Raw genomic sequence first — 19,609 nt, 5'->3', positions numbered from 1 at the left:
TGTGTTCCCGACGAGGAAACTTGGCCTGCTCCACTGACTCTGACTCTCTTTCCAGCGAGACCACAGCACTGTCTTTGGTGGGATTAGCTCAGCACGGGCACACACAGATGTCCCACAGAGAGAGAGACAGAGAGAGAGAGAGAGAGAGAGAGAGAGAGAGAGAGAGGGAGAGAGAGAGAGAGAGAGGGAGAGAGAGAGAGAGGTAGAGAGAGAGAGAGAGAGAGAGAGAGAGAGAGAGAGAGAGAGGGAGAGAGAGAGAGAGGTAGAGAGAGAGAGAGAGAGAGAGAGAGAGAGAGAGAGAGAGAGAGAGAGGAGAGAGAGAGAGAGAGAGAGAGAGAGAGAGAGAGAGAGAGAGAGAGAGAGAGAGAGAGAGAGAGATGCAGCAGTGAAAAGAAAAAAAGAGGGTAACACACAAAGACTAAAACACAGTCCAATGCAAAGACTATCACTCACTCACACAGACAGACAGACAGACAGACAGACAGACAGACAGACAGACAGACAGAGCCACACTGACTGTCATACAGGTGAATCAGTTATGCTGACCTGATTCACCTATTCAAAGGCTTGATGATTAGTTGACAAGTTGAATCAGGTGTGTCAATAACTGTGGAATAGGTCAAGTACATGGAACTGCTGTCGGTCCCCCAAGGAAAAGTTGTAAAATCCCTGGTCTCGGACACACAGAGATAATAGGAGATCAGTATGATTGTTTCCGTTAGCTAGCCTATAGCATATTTATATTCCATATTTATATTCATCACCTATACTGAAAGCATGATCCACATAGTCTACTTCATGGGAGAATGAGAGTCGACACGTAATGTGATTCTATTTTGAGCCCGATCAAACAAACAAGGAAAAACGCGATTATACTGTATGATTAAATCCCAGTAGTTTATCTAAGGGCATCAGTGAGTTATGAACATCAAGTGCTTTTCCAAATGATTATGTTAAGTTGAAACGGTAGATCATTGCGAGTAAATGTAGTTTAATGTTTGTTCATTGAAATAGGAGATATGAAAGGGGGAAATGGAGAGCTAGAGAGGGAGGGAGATAAGAGTAGGGGATTTGATTCCATTTCCAACCTCCCTGCCTTCTTTTGAGAGACACCCACAACCATATAATCAACTATTTCTACAGCTACAGTCACTGCCAGCCATATCATAGCACTGAAAAAAGAACACATATTTTAAGATTTTTTTCTAAAGTAAAAAGGAAGATTTTACGACATTTCTATTTTATTATATATCGTGACGTTTTACTACAAGGAGATACAATGCAGTTTACATTACAAAAGCGAAATAAGACGTGGATGCCAGCTATCAATCTGAGCATCGTGGGATTGATGGTTTATATTATGGGTAAGTAGGCTACAACGGAAGCGTCTAATGTAAAGTTAACAGCGGATCGATATTTGGAAAGATGAGTGACAGAGGCGCAATTGTACTCACTTGAATCAAATGTGCTCCGTTTTCTCCCGCGTTGTGTGTGTAAGTGTGCGTGTGTTTGTGTGCGTGTGTAGATGAGCGACATTTAGATATTCCTGAAATCCTGTATGATTATGGTAGGCTACCTAATTAATAGACTGGTGGCTCACGAAATCCGCCGCTTGTCATCACTATAAATTACCAACTTCCTCACCTCCAAGGCTAACACTTTACCCTCGCCATTAGTAATTATATCTAATACGCCTTTATGCTATGTCAACAGACTCTGTCAAGTAACCATAACAGTAGACTAAACGATGTTTTTTTTGTTAGTTTTTTTTACTCCAGAGACAAACGTAGTGAATCACAATAAGCGTCATTCCAGTGTCCCAACGCCTGATCTATATCGAGGAAAAACCGAAACAACGTGGGGATTTATTATTGGCCCGCTATCTACCTATAGCTTATTCAGAATGTGTAACAGTCGTGTAAGTATCAGGGCTCAGGCAGATCCAGTGATGCTCTCTCTACTGATGCAGGTGCGGGGTGGAGTGGATGGACGCTGACGCACGGACACCGCGTGTCTCCATCATCTCTGCACTAGAGACGCATCACTAGCAACATCGCCTTGCGTACAGGCTATTTGTAAACAGGCCTTGAATCTGAAAGAAATTGTCGTTTATCCTCAATTTAAAATAAAGAAATCTTCATAGTGTTTGCTTTCTCATAATAGCGGGTCTAAGCGTGACTGGCAGCTTGCTATGTCTCGGTCAACTGGCTATGACGAAACCTATACTGAGTTTAGCGCATCTGGGCGGATACAATAATCTATTCACATTGCCTCACTAGTTTAGCCTATATTTCTCGTTCATTTACATAGCCTACACTTTATTATTCGTATCCCAAATAGCACTCAGGTAAAGGTGGATAGTGAAAGCTCTGTTTTTGTGCTCAGCAGAGGCCTGCTTGGCAACAGGCTACGGATGCGTAATGACAGCTCATGAGATGAATATCACGACCTGTATTAATGTTGATGCCATGACACCATTAAGCCTATGCAGTAGCCTAAACCGTTCTGTTCCACACGTGCCTGTTGATACCTGTGTTATCATAATGCTGTAGAATATTACAAATACAAATTAGGTTAAAAATGTAGAAAATATATATTGGAAAAAATAGCATTGGCATGCAGTGCCTATAGCCTAAAACTTTCAAACTGTTGTGATGAAGCAACTGTGTGTGTGTGTGTCATCTGGTTCACACTGTCTGGTCCTTGTGCAGTATGCAGCAGAAGAGATGACTAATACCACACCAGCCTCTGAAACCTTCACCATTTTAGAACGGTCATAGTATTGTCATGCTGCTGCGCCTCCTAGACTTCGACACCAGGGGGAGACAGTGCCACGCAGACATTGTACTTCATAGACCAGCAGCAATGTCTAGCAGGCAATGTTGGCATGCTGAGCTCACACACACATCCTCTCATGCTGTTTCAAGGAGCAATTGGTAATCGTAGACGTTTAGGAGCTCACAAATGCTATTTAACAACAGTATGGATGATTGATATAGAGGACTAGGCTACACTGGATGAATAACAACCAAGAAAATTTGTATTATCCATTTGGTATTGGGATCTTTGAGTGCACCTTATAATTTCATCCACAAGGGGGCAGGCTAATCCACAGCCGCTGTATAGCCCAGACTGTAGCCTGTACCATACCGTGGCTATGCAGCATTTTAGTTTGGAGCTGGCAGCATTTATGTCGTAGGATAGATCATACATTTTCATTCTCAGGATAGTGCCATGAGGCTGCTCCTTTTGAATGTGAGGAAGCCGAGAGTAGGAGTAGCTGCTCCGTCACGGAAGGGATGCTGTCGGGACATGATTAGATAAATCTGTAAGGTACAGATGCATGGTGCGGGGTGTCATTTGTGATCCCATAGACTCCTGCATCATGACCTTGCCTGTCAGCAGGTTCACCTAATCTTGTGCCATGTGTCATATCAAAGACACGTACCTCAGCCATTAAAAGACAGAGATCCAATACATTTTGACCACTGTTACCTCCATAAAGCCAAACGTAAAAACATTATGACCAGCATATTAAGGCCAGTCCCTCAGTAATGTATTACACCACATCATCCTTTCCTCTATTGGACTCACCAGTCATTGAGTATGCTGAGCCATTGCCTACAGCCAAACACACACACACACACACACACACACATACACACACACACACACACACACACACACACACACACACACACACACACACACACACACACACACACACACACACACACACACACGTATTCACACTGAACACACACAGGACCAAGGACATTGGCAGTCACTTTTATTCGGGGCTATGTATCACTGGGCAGCTAACGGGCACCCGAGGTCACGGGGAGGTCACGGTCTATGAGACAACCTGGTCCATCAACCACCTTGTCAGCAGGCAGGTAGTGTTTAGAAAGTTGTGCCCTTGAGCTTTCTGCATTATGGTACATTTGCAGAATGTACCATAATAACCATAAAATAAGGGGGGAGGGGCAATGCAAATATTCTGGGTAGCCATTTGATTAGATGTTCAGTAGACTTGTGGCTTGGGGGTGGAAGCTGTTTAGATACCTCTTGGACCTAGACTTGACACTCAGGTACCGCTTGGTGTGCAGTAGCAGAGAGAACGATCTATGACTGGGGTAGCTGGAGTCTTTGACAATTTTTAGGGCCTTCTTCTGACACCGCCTGGTATAGAGGTTCTGGATGGCAGGAAGCTTGGCCCCAGTGGTGAACACACTCTGTAACACCTTCAGGTCGGAAGCTGAGCAGTTGCCATACCAGGCAGTGATGCAACCCATCAGGATGCTCTCGATGGTGCAGCTGTAGAACCTTTTGAGGATCTGAGGACCCATGCCAAATCTTTTCAGTCTTCTGAGTGCCGTCTTCACGGCTGTCTTGGTGTGCTTGGACCATGTTAGTTTGTTGGTGATGTGGACACCAAGGAATTGAAGCTCTCAACCTGCTCCACTACAGCCCCGTCGATGAGAATGGGGGTGTGCTCAGTCCTCATTTTCCTGTAGTCCACAATCATCACCTTTGTCATCACCTTCTGGCACCACACGGCCAGGTCTCTGACCTCCTCCCTCCTCCCTATAGGCTGTCTCATCGTTGTTGGTGATCTGAAAACATAATGATGGTTTTGGAGTCGTGCCTGGCTGTGTAGTCATGAGTGAACAGGGAGTACAGGAGGGAACTGAGCATGCACCCCTAGGAGCCCCCTTGTTGAGGATCAGCATGGCGGATGTGTTGTTACCTACCCTTACCACCTGGGGGCGGCCCGTCAGGAAGTCCAGGATCCAGTTGCAGAGGGAGGTGTTTGGTCCAAGGATCCTTAGCTTAATGATGAGCTTTGAGAGTACTATGGTGTTGAATGCTGAGCTGTAGTCAATGAATAGCACTCTCACATAGGTGTTCCTTCTGTCCAGGTGTAAAAGGGCAGTGTAGAGTGCAATAGATATTGCATCATCTGTGGATCTGTTGGGGCGGTTTGCAAATTGGTGTGGGTCTATGGTTTCTGGGACAATGGTGTTGATGTGAGCCATGCCTTTCAAAGCACTTCACGGCTACAGACGTGAGTGCTACGGGTCGGTAGTCATATAGGCAGGTTACCTTAGTGTTCTTGGGCACAGGGACTATTGTGGTCTGCTGCTTGAAACATCTTGGTATTACAGACTCAGACAGGGAGCGGTTGAAAATGTCAACGAAGACACTTGACAGTTGGTCAGCGCATGCTTGGAGCACATGTCCTGGTAATCTGTCTGGCCCAGCGGCCATGTGAACGTTGACCTGTTCAAAGGTCTTACTCACATCGGCTGCTGAGAGCGTGATCAAACAGTTGTCTGGATCAGCTGGTGCTCTCATGCATGTTTCAGTGTTATTTGCCTTGAAGCGAGCATAGAAGTAATTTAACTTGTCCGGTAGGCTTGTGTCACTGGGCAGCTCTCTCCCTTCGTAGTCTGTAATAGTTTGCAAGCCCTGCCACATCCGAGCCGGTGAAGTACGATTCGATCTTAGTCCTGTATTGACGCTTTGCTTTCATTTTTGCTTGTAAGCACGAATCAGGAGGATAGATGTATGGTCAGATTGGCCAAATGGAGGGCGAGGGAGAGCTTTGTACGCGTCTCTGTGTGTGGAGTAAAGGTGGTCTAAGAGTTTTTTTCCCTCTGGTTGCACATTTACCATGCTGATAGAAATGAGGTAAAACTGCATTAAAGTCCTCGGCCACTAGGAGCGCCGCCTCTGGATGAGTGTTTTCCTGTTTGCTTATGGCCGTATTCAGCTCATTGAGTGCGGTCTTAGTGCCAGCATCGATTTGTGGTGGTAAATCGACAGCTACAAAGAACATAGATGAACACTCTCTCGGTAGATAGTGTGTTCTACACACATGTATGCTCACACACACAGACACACGCACGCACGCACGCACACACACAGTGGATGAATGCAATGTCCTGTTAGCTAAGAAACCACAGGAAACTACAATCCCACTCCCCCCGCAAAACACACTCAGAGTTTAGTGGAGGCGGTATGGTAGAACCTCAACAAAAGCTTTCTCTCCCGTGCTATTAGTGTTTAGGCTAGCTTAACAGCTGCATCTGAAATGATAGGTGTAGTAGTGCAGTTTTGCATTTACACTCTTAAAAAAAAACAGGTGCTATCTAGAACCTAAAAGTGTTCGTCGGCATTCCCCGTAGGAGAACCCTTTGAATGACCCTTTTTGGTTCTAGGTTGAACCCTTTTGGGTTTCATGTAGAACCCTTTGCACGGAGGGTTTTTAGAATGAACCAAAAAGGGTTCACCTGTGGGGACAGCCAAAGAACCCTTTTGGTAACCTTTTGTCCAAGAGTGTAACCTTTCTTTATTGTATACGCCATATGTGATGTTAACTGTAGAGAACACATCTTGATGACCTGAAGTTATCTTGGTGCATGTGTGTGTGTGTGCGACCATATGTATTTAGCTGCCTCACAGCAATCCAATGACATTTGAAAGTCGTTTCTACAGCACCACAGAGCATCTCGTCCTTACCTTCTCTTTTACGATGACCTCGAGCCTCTGGGGGGAAAAAAATGAGCTGAAAGACAGAGAGAGTGTGAGAGTGAAGAAGGGAGGAGGGAAGGAGAGGGCGCTACACTGCAGTATTTCCTGCCTTGTGATCGCAGATGAAGTAGTGCAGCATGAGCAAACGGTCACATGGGTGTTACACACTTGCCTTATAGGATGAGACAATCTCTCTCAGAGTGCTACACATATTGTGGTATTATAGTTCAATATGTGTGTGTATCGGCCTATAGTTTTAGACAATGATGTTGGCATCAGACATACTCTCAACTCCCAGTAACACGTACGGAAAACATGTACATTTGTCCAAGATAGCGTTTAACTCAGAGATCACCTTCAGCGGTGATGAAGTGCGTCAGAGTTTCGAGCCAGGCACTGTTCGTGTATGATCAACGTCAACTCCTCATGCATGTGCTCCCCACTGACGTGATGTAACTCTCCCAACCAAAGCCTCTTGCACAAGACTTTCGTTGGACTCCCCCTTTAAATTACTGCAGAACCAAGTGCTACTCAAGTTCGGTTAGCTAATCTCTTGGTGTTGGCAGTGAGCTACAGTAGCTTCCAATTACTTCCCATTATGTAGACTTTGAGCGTCGTTAAGACATGCCAGCTGGCTAAGCAGGGATGGGATCAGCTAATTGTGTATGTACAGTGTAAGGATGTGATGGACATACTGTAAATTAACCCCCCCCCCCCCTCGGTGTGGGAATGTACTCACCCTATAGATGCACAAGATACAGTACAGTGTACGATCTTAATTTGATCACTCTTTTGTTGCTGAATAATTTCCCTACACGGCAGAAAATGCAACCTTGTAGGGTATTTGAGGTTTGAAAAGGCTTCTAAAGTTTGTAATTTCCACTTTAAACTACAAGCATACTTGAAAATGTATCAACCCTTACTGTTTCCTGTTGATACAGGGTTCTTTTTTCTGCTGTAGCAAACAGGCTCAAATCCTACATCTGTATATAGCTCATTGGAAATATACAAGGGCAAGGCATAGGCTGGGAAGACATTCACATATCACTAGTAAATACTAGCGCGCAGGGCTGAGTGATGACTCTGCAAGTACATGTGCTGTGGGCTGTGTGCTGTGTGTGACGTACAACTTGTGCATATGTTTTGCCAATGTGTAGCTATGGGTCGATATGTGAGCATATGTGTGCGCGTGGGGGGGGGAGGGAGAGAGAGAGAGAGAGAGAGAGAGAGTGAGAGGGAGAGAGAGAGAGAGAGGGAGAGAGAAGGAGAGAGAGAGAGAGAGAGCGTAGAAGGTCTATCTGCAGCAGAGACCCGGTACGATGAAGACAGAGTGCAGCAGCAGTGGGAGCTTGTCCAGGAACACAAAACTCGGCAGACTGCAGAGGGAACGAATGGTGCAGAGCCAACACACCCATCCCACCCCGGCATCATGCACGTGCTTGCACTCACTAATAGCCACACTCAGACCAATACACACACATCCCACTGAGGCACTCACAGAACACACACACGCATGCACACACAGGGCACCCTTAGGGGGTCCTACTGTACCTCCTTGCCCGTCCAAATAAAATATTGAAATAAAGATTTATTTGACCGAGACGTGCGCTGACAGAAAGACGCATCAATCTCAGATAAAGCATCCGACCGATCAAAACAGTGCCCCTCTGTCTGAGTATGTATAGACCATGAATTTGATGCTGTCTGGACCAAAAAAGGGTGGCATGTCATACTAATTCTGTCCAGACAGCATCAGACACATGGGCTACATATAGTAAGACAGAGGGGGGCACTGTTTCGCTCATTCAATGCTTTCTCCGATGAGAGAGTTTCAGGACCGAGCACGCCCCCATTCTCATCGACAGCACTTTCGTGGAGCAGGTTGAGAGCTTCAAGGTCATTGGTGTCCATATCACCAACAAACTAGAATGGTCCAAACACACCAAGACAGATGTGAAGAGGGCACGACAAAGCCTATTCCACCTCAGGCAACTAAAAAGATTTGCCATGGATCCTCAGATCCTCAACAGGTTCTACAGCTGCAACATCGAGAGCATCCTGACAGGTTGCATTACCGCCTGGTACGACAATTGCTCGGCCTCCGACCGCAAGGCACTACAGAGGCGGTGTAAGAGGAAGGCCCTAAAAATTTTCACAGACCCCAGCCACCCCAGTCATAGACTATTCTCTCTACTTCCGCATGGCAAGTGGTACCGGAATGCCATGTCTAGGACAAAAAGGCTTCTCAACAGCTTTTACCCCCAAGCCATACAATTCCTGAACAGGTAATCAAATGGCTACCCGGACTATTTGCATTGTGTGCCCCCCAACCCCTCTTTTATGCTGCTGCTACTCTCTGTTCATCATATATGCATAGTCACTTGAACTATACATTCATGTACATACTACCACAATTGGCCCGACCAACCAGTGCTCTCGCACATTGGCTGGCAGGGCTATCTGCATTGTGTCCCGCCACCCACCACCCGCCAACGCCTCTTTTACGCTACTGATGCTCTCTGTTTATCATATATGCATAGTCACTATAACCATATCTACATGTACATACTACCTCAATCAGCCCGACTAACCAGTGTTTGTATGTAGCCTCGTGTCACGCCCTGGTCTTAGTATTTTGTGTTTTCTTTATTCATTTGGTCAGGCCAGGGTGTGACATGGGTTTTGTATGTGGTGTGTTTTGTCTTGGGTTTTTTTGTTAGATATTGGGTTTGTATTATAGTAGGGGTTTCTAGCATAGTCTATGGTTGTCTGGAGTGGTTCTCAATCAGAGGCAGGTGTTTATCGTTGTCTCTGATTGGGAACCATATTTAGGCAGCCATATTCTTTGAGTGTTTCATGGGTGATTGTTCCTGTCTCTGTGTTTGCACCAGATAGGGCTGTTTAGGTTTTTGCACATTTATTATTTTGTTAGTTATTTCATGTATAGTGTCTTTACAAATTAAAGAACATGAATAACCACCACGCTGCATTTTGGTCCGCTTCTCCTTCACAACAGGAAAACCGTTATACCTCGCTACTGTTATAGCCTCGCCACTGTATATAGCCTCGTTACTGTTATTTTCACTGTCTTTTTACTGTTGTTTTTATTTCTTTACTTACCTATTGTTCACCTAATACATTTTTTGCACTGTTGGTTAGAGCCTGTAAGTAAGCATTTCACTGTAAGGTCTACCTACACCTGGTGTATTCGGTGCACGTGACAAATCAACTTTTATTTGATTTAATTTAGTAGGCCTGATGACCAATGATGAAACAGCCTACAGGGATGGACGTGAGGGCACTGACGGAGTGGTGCCAGGAAAATAACCTCTCCCTCAACGTCAACAAAACGAAAGAGCTGATCATGGACTTCAGAAAACAGCAGAGGGAGCATGGTTACAGTAGTTAATGCATGTATTAATTACAGTAATTTCTGTTAATGCATGTATTAATTACAGTAATTTTCCTGGCATGTAGGAAAATGCCCACTTGGCAATGTCTGATTTCTGATGTCTAAACTCACCACGACCACCACTAATAAGCCCATCTTCTCCGTAATCTTTTCTTCACATCACACGTTGTAAACGAAGTCTGTTTTTTTTCCATTGCGAATGATAGTTCCTCAGTATTTGAAAACTCTTTCCAACACTCCTGTCCTCGATCACCAAGCGATTATCCCATTGGAAACGTTATAAAAATCGCTGTCTGTCCCAAGCTCACTGGCGTGGGAACCTCTGAGAGTCTGGAAGGGGCTAGTTGATACAATGCTACAAGTTCGCAAGCGACAGCTTATTGCCGGACCCAGTTGATGATTTGATACATTTTTGCACTATCAATAGCTCAAGTCAAAGGGAGGCAGAGTAGAGAGATGAATGCTAATTTCTTTAGCCGCCAATGGACCACAGTGTATCAACGTGTCCATATGACCTTAGTTTAATTTCTACTTTTATATTTTTATAATTTTACTTCAGATTTTTATGAATAACCCCGTGACAATGATTTGAAATGCTGAGCTGAGGATCTCAGTAATATTTTCTTCACCTCACACATTGTAAACAAAGCCAGTTTTTTTAAACATCCATTGCGAATGATAGTTCCGTAGTATTTGAAAAATCTTTCCAACGCAAGCAAGCGGGTGCACACATAGGAGGACCCGTGAAAAAACGTGCCCACCTATGGATATCAAAGGCCCTTCCAACCTATTCATTCTGGTGCCTGCCCAGCACACACACAAACACACACAGAAACAAACAGACGTGCTAATGTTCACACTAATACTGTGCATTGTCATCATACGCAGTACACAGACACAGCACTATAGGCACACACAGGTATACAGCACAGTTCTGCCTCAATGCCTCAATGAGTTATGTATTCAGGAGATTCAGCCACACTCGTTTTCGTCAGCTTTAAACAAATGCTCATGAAAGGTGTGTCTGGAGCTGCGTTAGGAGTAACCGGGGGCAGGAGTGAGTCACTGTGTGCATACCGAGATGTTGCTACGGTTCTGGTTCTGTGCTGCGCAATGCCTCCCAGGTTGTGAGGACAACTAGCGTCCAGAACACTACTGCTAAAGCATTATTCTAATACCGCTCTCACCGTCTGCTTATGGTGGTCACTTTACAGAGGATTTCACTGACAAAAAAATGAACCCTTTGAAATACGCACCGTAGCCGTTTGTTTATGTGGCGATCGCCATACATATGTGTGTAATCGGAATGGTCTTTCTCCTGAATGAACTCACTCCTTCCTGCGGAACAGCAAACAATCAACACCCATACTTCCATGTGTAGCCGATCTGTGTGTTTCTTAACCAATCCCTTCCGTCTCCCTCCTTCCCCCAGCCTGCCCTGCGTCCAGTATGGATGTGCTGGTCCATAACCGCATCAACGTCCTGAACGGCACCATGGTGAAGATCCAGTGCATCTTCACCTCCTGCTACAAGGTGGACGTCAACAAGTTTGCCATGAACTGGACCTACCAGGAGAACACCAACGAGACAGAGGAGATGGTGAGAGACCAGACCGTGTGTCTGCCCTTGTCTTGTGTCAATGTCCGGCAGATGCACAGTGTCCATTTCAGGACACCCTCAGTCTCAGATTGACTCAAGGAAGGTGAGGACTGGCTCAAGGAGGGGTAAGATGTAAGGCTAAAATGGACACCATACGCCTGGCTCTTTCTTCACTCTGCCATGATATACAGTAAGACAAATCTTTTTTCTTTTGCATTCTCCATCCTCCTTACGTTTCCGGTGTCAACTCCCTCTCCTCTCTCTCTCCTGTCTCCGATCTGCTTTTTTAAAAGCCATGCTTTCTCCAACTATTTCGACGTCTTTCATTTGACTTTTATTTATTTCGCCAGGATAGTCTACATATGTAGGATCTTAATTTGTTCAGCATTGCCGTAGCAAAATCATCCTGCCGCAACAGGATTTTAACGTTAGGTCCATAATGTTGCTTCTTCAAGTGGTTAGGCTATGAGCTGGACAAAATTAGACTGCAGTACCTGAAAAGTGCAATACTGTTAATTTAACCGTGTATTATTGCGGGTTTTCAGTGAATGTATGTAAATCACGAAGCTCATCTGGATTTCCTGCAGTGCGGGAAAATTCTCAATAACAAAAAGAGTGAAGAAATGAAGATCCTACATCTGTTCTCAGTAATAATTGCCACTGTTTTCCAGGGAGTCCTGGGTTCAATAACAATGACATGTTTCCTGTCTATCTTTCTGCTAATCACTCTCTTCTTCCTCCTCTCTCCTCCAGTTCATGACCTATAAGAAGGGGATGATGCCCATGCGGACAGACCGGTTCAGTGACCGGGTGCAGTTTGTGGGTAACCTGGAAAAGAACGACTTGTCCATCACCCTCTCTGATGTCCAGCTGTCGGACGAGGGAGTCTATAACTGCTACGTCCGTAACCCCCCTGACCGCATCCAGGGCCACGGAATCATCAACATGTTTGTCGTCACAGAACGTAAGGGGGAAAGGCGGGGAGCAAGAAGAGGGACAGGGGGCAAGAAGAGGGACAGGGGGCAAGGCGGGGAGCAAGAAGAGGGACAGGGGGCAAGGCGGGGAGCAAGAAGAGGGACAGGGGGCAAGGCAGGGAGCAGGAAGAGAGACAGGGGCAAGGCGGGGAGCAAGAAGAGGGACAGGGGGCAAGGCGGGGAGCAGGAAGAGGGACAGGGGGCAAGGCGGGGAGCAAGAAGAGGGACAGGGGGCAAGTTACTTTGCTGTTGCTTCGCGAGTCTGAAAATACATGATCTAAGTGATTGATTTTTTGTTGTGTCCTCACACTGGTTAAATCAGCCCTTTGCCAACTGTACACTCTATTTACAGAACTATCTCACCCCCCCCCCCCCCCCCCCCCCACAGTGCCTCCCCCACGGGACTCGACAATAGCGGTGGCGATCGGGGCATCAGTCGGCGGTGCGCTGGCTCTGCTCATCCTGTCCATGGTGGTGGTGAAGTGTATAAGGCGCCACAAGAAACAGGAGCTCATCTCTGACGAGCAGAAGATGGAGGAAGAGGGCAAGCTGGATGCAGAGGGGGGCACCGAGGAGGGAACCAAGTGAGAACCGCCCTTTTGTTGAAGTTCTCTTCAAGTGATGTCTTCTTCTTTAGCCGTCCTATGTCTTCCTCGATACCTCTACAGATGTAGGATCTTGATTTGAGCCAGTTTGCTGCCGCATTAAAATAATTCTGCAGCAACAGGAAATGGGAAGTTGGAAATTCTTCTGGAATTTTACATATGTGTAAGGGAAAATCAAGTTTGAAATTTCTAAGTGGAAATTACAAACTTCAGAAACCTTTTTAAACCTCAAATACAGCACAAGTGTAACATTTCCTGCATTTCCAGGAAAGTTGTGCTGCAACAGGGTGATCATATTAAAATCCTACATCTGTATATTGCTTTGCTCTAGGACTCTTTCTCCAAGGTTGTGAAATTCTAATGACGCGTCCCCGGATTTGCGCTATCCTCCTCTTTCTTTCTTTCAATTCTCTTTGCTGTTTGTCCTTCTCTCTAGCGCTCTCGCTCTCGTCTTCTGTCATCTACTTGAGGCAATGCCTTTGAGGCAAAACTGGAGAGTCTTAAAATCTACTTCAATTAGCTTTCTCTTTCAGCTGTACGTATGTGCGCTGACAAGGGTGGTCCATCGTTTATACCTAACAAGTCACAACATTCTGGAATAACCCCAGAAACGTCACAAAATATAGATGCTATGGAAACACGTGCCAGAAATATGTCCGGTGTAAAGTGGATTCATACATTTCTCTTAAAACATCCTGACAATGTGTGTGTGTGTGTGTGTGTGCGTGCGCGTGCCCCATGTGTATGTGTGTATATTGCCATGAGCCAGGAAGCTATAACCGGCCTGCATGGTCCTGGAGGCCCAAGGTTCGCTGGAGCCACACCCCCTCCCTCACGCTGGTAACAATCTGTGATTGGTGTTTTGTGCTGGTCATGTGACCCCCGTTACCCAAGAAAAAGTGGCCACTAATGGCCTTCTTCCCCAAACCTTGCTGTTTATCCCGCTCTCTCATTACCATGGTGATGGGAACTTCCAATTCTGTTTGCTATTTAGCTACGATAATAGTAGTGTGTCCTTGGCTCATGTCCTGTATGACCACTGATGTGAAAGGACAATAGATTAAAACAGTGTGCTGTCGTCTCATGTATCAGTGGCCGTGAAGGACGGAAGACATGGAAAGGACTGTTGAGACACAGTCTCACTCTCAACCTCTGTCCTGATCTCATCCAATAGAACGGTCAATCCTATCCTACCTTTCCCCCTCTGGTCTGCTCTCCCTTCTACCTTCAACCTATTTTCTACCTGATGATCTCTCTTCCAGGCCTTAGATCGGATCAGTTCTGATTCTGAAAGCCTGTAGGGGCTCAATCCTAACTTCAGATACAAACACAGAACTTTTCTGCACAAATCTGTCGTCGAACACGATTCATGGGGCAAGGAAAAGTTACGTGTTCTCACTGTATCTCAAGTTAGATTTGTGTCCATTTGTTTGCAGTCAGGTGTTTGTTTGACCTGACACGTGGCTGTAGACTCCGCCATGCAAGGTTCCAGGATGAATTTCGGTCCTACTTTATTTGGATAGGCCTGGATTTTCATGGTCATACTATCAGCAAACCGTCTGTTGATAAGAAACTGCTTGCTCGGGTTTTAAGGTTAGGTTTAGAATAAGGGTTAAGGTTAGGGCTAGGATTAGGGTAAGTGTTAAGTTTAGGGTTACTATAAGAGTTAAGTTAGAGATAGGGTTAGTAGATAGTTAGTTGAAATATTACTGATAGTAGATAGTAGATGGTCTTTAGAGCATCTACAAAGGGACTAAGCACATGTGTCACAGCTTTTTTGTTTGCAAGCTATGGGAGTCTACAGCCATGTCTCAGGGCAATGTGTTTGCATGTTTTTTACTAGGTTTTGAGTGACTCGTATCTAACATGTTTCCCACACTAACTCCATGAGAGATCCAACCCTGCCTGTTTCTGCACAGTAGCTATTGCTGTGTTTGCGTTGTGGCCCTAGCCAATGTGGTGTGGTGATGGGTGTGTGTGGTGCAGTCTGTGTTTGGTGTATGGGATTGTACAAGTTAGTCCCCGGCTCTTCCCCCTGGTCCTACAGTGGGATGTAAATAATGTACAACAACAATAGCATGGAAATCAGATTTTAAAAAACAAGTCCGGTTGGCTAGACAACCAGTGCCTACTTTAGAAAGCACTGACCTTGACGTTTAAACCATCTTGTCTTCTACCCTCACGTGACTTTATTCTGTGGGACATATCTTCAGTGTGTTGATCTTAGGGGTGCTGTTTCCTTGTATATGTTCAATAGCTGGATGTGATGTACTATATGTACTGTATCGCTGAGCTCATATATATCTCTGCTCTCTTCTCTCCCTGCCCCTCTGTTTCCGATGAACCATAACCTTCAGGAAAGCATTCCTGCCTGAAGATGTATAGCGACCCTTCCATGAATCCTTGTCCAGCATCTGCCTCACCCCACGCCCCCTCCTTCCCTCCCCTTGCCCAGCCAAACAAAATTGCCGTTGTGGGAAGCCGACGCCAGCCACGTTACCCACGCCACCCCTGCCTCTGTCTTCAGTCGGCCATCTTATCTTCTCTGACAAGAAGCCACAAAAGGCGGAGGAGGCTTGTGGACGGCAGCCTCCAAACGACATTCCTCTTTCCCCTTTTTCCTCGCTTCTAGTCTCTCTTCAAATACAGACGTAGGACATGTGAAGTGCAATTCAGGACATTTAAAATGTGTACTGTATTTGAGGTTTAAAAAGTGTTCTGAAGTAATTTACACTTGGACATTTGTAATTTACACTTGGACATTTTAGACCTGATTTTCCCTTACGAAAAATGTATCAACTCCTAGAGAAATATCAATTCATTATGATTCACGTAATAATTAACATGTCCTGTCGCTGCAGGATTATTTTCCTACTGTAGCAAACTGGCACAAATTAAAACAGCCGTGATTACTGGGAAAGATCCTGCTCTCTCTCTCTCTCTCTCTCTCTCTCTCTCTCCCTCTCTCCCTCTCTCTTGCTCTCTCTCTCTCTCTCGCTCTCTGACTCTCTCGCTCTCTTTTTCCTGCTCTATCACATTACTTAGAGATGCATAATGGCTGGGGCAAAAAAAAGTTCCCACAGCTAGTGTGTGTCCAAAATGACAACCGCTCTGTGTGAGAATGGTATGGATGGATTGTTTTTGTCTGTGTGTGTTTGTTTTTTATGTACAAGGGGGTATAAGCTTGTGAATGACCTTCCGATGTCACTGCGGGCAGTGTGGGTGTATACACGTGTGTGAACATGCGTTTGAGTGTCCTTAGAGTGTTTGAAGCCAGGGATGATTTTATCAGTCGCCAACCCTTCTGAACCCTCACCTCCAATATGATGTTTTATCCTGTGTTGCTTCCTCATCCTAAGTTACTACTGCTTCATATATTAGCATGATATGTTTTTTGCACACATTATGACTGGCACAATTCTGCCTACGATGGATGGATCATTCATCTGTTGGCCTTTGATGATATTGTAATACACATTGCACAAAAAGCCCAATCCCCGAATGACGTCCCCCCTTTTATCCACCTGCAGTAACCCTTGACACTCAAGTGAGCACGCAGACACAGTGACTATACGCGAACCAACACGTAAGCTTCGACCACCACATACAAGCCACGTAGCTGTTTTGCACATCAGAAGTCCACAAAAAGAGGCCTACACATACACACAAGCTGAGCACTTTCAGGGAAAACAGAATAAGAGTAACATTTATATACAGATACATATATTTCTAAGTTTTGTCCTAATACCAAGTTGTACTATAGAGGTGTGCTTTGATTGCTGTCGCTAATTCAGGTGTGGTCGTCGCGGTCTTAAACGATCAATGTTCGAATGTATGAGACCTCTCTCCGCTGAGGTAATTGATCTGGGATGTTCTTCGGACGTTACATATTTAGCTGAATGAGCATTGCACTTGGTTGTGATTGTATTTGGGAGACAACGTGAGATGTAATTACTATACAATCAATCATTCCACGTTCCACCCATTGCGTTTCAAACTACCTTCAGAGACGTAGGGCTTTAATTACATTATCATGAGAGCGTGATCATGTATGCAAGTCTGTGAAGGATCACAAAAAGTATCCAAAAGGACAGGTGAACGTTGGAATTGCTCAACAACATCACAACCGCAAATGAGTAACATTATTTATTGTAGACAATGTTTGTAATATGTCGTCTTCATTTGCTCCTTGTGTCTAAAAGTCTTGGCTTTGTATTTTTTTTCAACAGACATTGTTGGGGGAGCAGACAGGCTATGGGAGTGTAACTGTAGTTATATGACTGGGTGCCTCTGGTACTGTCCGATGTGGTTTAAAGGGCTAAAGCCAGGGGCCACGCTGATTCTGTGCCCAGGAGTGCCCTACCTCATCTGGAGGTAGTCTCTGCCTGTCTCTGCCTGTCATTGGCTGTCTCTGCCTGTCTCTGCCTGTCATTGGCTGTCTCTACCTGTCATTGGCTGTCTCTGCCTGTCATTGGCTGTCTCGGCCTGTCATTGGCTGTCTCTGCCTGTCATTGGCTGCCTTTACGTTATTCACTGCCAAAGCATGTTTTCTCTTCCACTTTTTATTTGTCTCCTCAGATCTCCTAGCCGTTCTAGTTTTCGATTTCTCTTGGGTCGAGTATTGTACTTTGACATTGTTGAATTTTGTACTTTATGCCATGACGTGGTGGTTGTTCTAGCTGTGGAAACTGTTGTAGCCATCATTGCTTGGTCTTTGGGAAGTTGGCCTGAGTTTGAGGAGCTCACATCTGAACGATCATTAATTAAACAGTGGAAGGTCAATGCTGATCTCTACCTGTAGGGCGTACACGCTACCATTCTAGACTTACTTAATGGCTAATGTAAATTAATTCAACTTATGGGCAATTGCGAGTGTGGTGTGTAAATCAGCATGTAGGGAGTCTGAGACATCAGCTGGAATCATGGTGAGAAATGAGTCTGGGAAGATTGTTGCCACAACCAGAGACCATAACTAAGTCACAATCTGACTTAATTATCCAAAGTAACCTCAAGAATTACAAATAATAATCATTTATATTGTACTGTATTTTATACACGAACACACACACCGACACACACTGCTACCGACGGCTAGGGGACAAAGCAATTACATGTAGCCTGATGAAACAAACATCACCTCCATTTCCCCTGTCACTCACTCTGACGTCTCCGCTGGACTCCTGAATGCCGGGATAGCTAGCCGGGATAGTCCCAGAGTTTTGCGTTTTGACTTTCTGTCTCCGTGTGGTCATGCATGTTTTTGCTGCAGTTGTTCCTCTGTGACGCATGGCTCTAACCAGGACCCTCTCGCACCGAACACCAGAAATGCTTGTCTCTAATAATGAGCTGTATTCATTATTGTATTTTGAAATAAAAAATGAGCATAGAAATATTACAGTGTGCCTTTTATTGTCAGCAATTGTTTTTACGAACCCCTGACAAATGAGCTCTAAAACGTCCCCGTGGAATTACTACCGGTGAGAAGGGGTGATTAATGATAGCAGGTGAAGTGTGGAGGCTGTGAGGCTGGGTTATGGCTGATGCACCAGTGTGCTGTGTGTAGCTACTACTGTTAGACAGCACCGTAGCAACATCCAAAGACTTAATCTTGCTGGATAGAGAGACAAAAACAGCAACTCAAGCTGCAGATAGGTTCTCTCTCTCTCTCTCTCTCTCTCTCTCTCTCTCTCGCTCTACACTTCCTTTTTTTTCTCTCCCTCTGGCTATCTGAAAATGAGACAAATAGAGAGAGGAAAGTCAGCTTTTCTGCTGGAGCCTGGAGAAGAAGATAGGGGGGGGGGGGGTGAGGGAGAGAGGATGGATATGTAACACATGTAGTGCAGGTATCTGGGTCTCAGTGGGAGGGTTCTTAATAAATGGGCCTGGCAGGGGTTAAGATAACAGCAAGGCCAAAAGATCACTGCAGAGTGTGTCGCGGTAAGCCAACAGAGGGGTCTCCGGCACAGACAGGACTGAAGGTGACACACACATGCAAATTAATGCTCACAAACTCAGTTATAGACACACACACTCCGTTTCACAGGTCAAATCCTACTCAGACGTGCTTGGTCAAAAATGCAGCAGCTGCTGTCCAGTGTCAGCAATTAGGTATAGCGCTAGTCAGTTAGGTGTGTGTGTGTGTGTGTGTGGAAGGAGAGGGAGCTGCCAACACTAAAAGTATTTTGCCATGAGTGCACTACTTGAATCAGTCAAAACTCCTAAATAGCCCTCAGTAAATCTGGTCTCAGAATATAGAATTAGGAAGAGCCTAGCCAAGCTACATTATTCATTCGTTTCTCTATTGGGATCTTAACTGTATTACATAACAAACAATACAACTAATTCCTCCAGCTCTCCAGTCCTCAGCTCTTAAGTCATCAGCCCATTGGAGTTATTCTCGCTTTCTCTTTCCTCCGCTCCCTTAAAACACCTCTCAATTCCGGGAAATCCTGATCAAAAGAAATAAAGCTTATCTGAAATCG

The 19,609-nt window shown here is 45.2% G+C and overlaps 1 protein-coding gene across 1 annotated transcript; it reads left to right on the top strand.

The window, feature by feature from the left end:
* The first annotated feature begins 1,279 nt into the window (after positions 1-1,279).
* LOC139382809 (sodium channel regulatory subunit beta-2-like) lies at positions 1,280-18,511 on the top strand. Its single transcript, XM_071127025.1, has 5 exons — positions 1,280-1,364; positions 11,382-11,548; positions 12,302-12,512; positions 12,911-13,106; positions 15,485-18,511. The coding sequence occupies exons 1-5, from the start codon at positions 1,280-1,282 to the stop codon at positions 15,510-15,512; spliced, it is 687 nt and encodes a 228-aa protein (XP_070983126.1). The 3' UTR covers positions 15,513-18,511.
* The last annotated feature ends 1,098 nt before the right edge of the window (positions 18,512-19,609 follow it).

The sequence above is a fragment of the Oncorhynchus clarkii genome, chromosome 24, assembly GCF_045791955.1.
Source record: "Oncorhynchus clarkii lewisi isolate Uvic-CL-2024 chromosome 24, UVic_Ocla_1.0, whole genome shotgun sequence".
In the NCBI taxonomy this organism is placed as follows: Eukaryota; Metazoa; Chordata; class Actinopteri; order Salmoniformes; family Salmonidae; genus Oncorhynchus; species Oncorhynchus clarkii.
This window is presented reverse-complemented; position numbering and strand designations above follow the sequence as displayed.

Coding starts and splice junctions, on each gene's coding strand:
- LOC139382809 (XM_071127025.1), top strand. CDS start 1,280: ATGCAGTTTACATTACAAAAGCGAAATAAGACGTGGATGCCAGCTATC. Junction 1,365..11,381: donor ATTGATGGTTTATATTATGG/GTAAGTAGGCTA, acceptor TCCTTCCCCCAG/CCTGCCCTGCGTCCAGTATG. Junction 12,513..12,910: donor CATGTTTGTCGTCACAGAAC/GTAAGGGGGAAA, acceptor CCCCCCCCACAG/TGCCTCCCCCACGGGACTCG.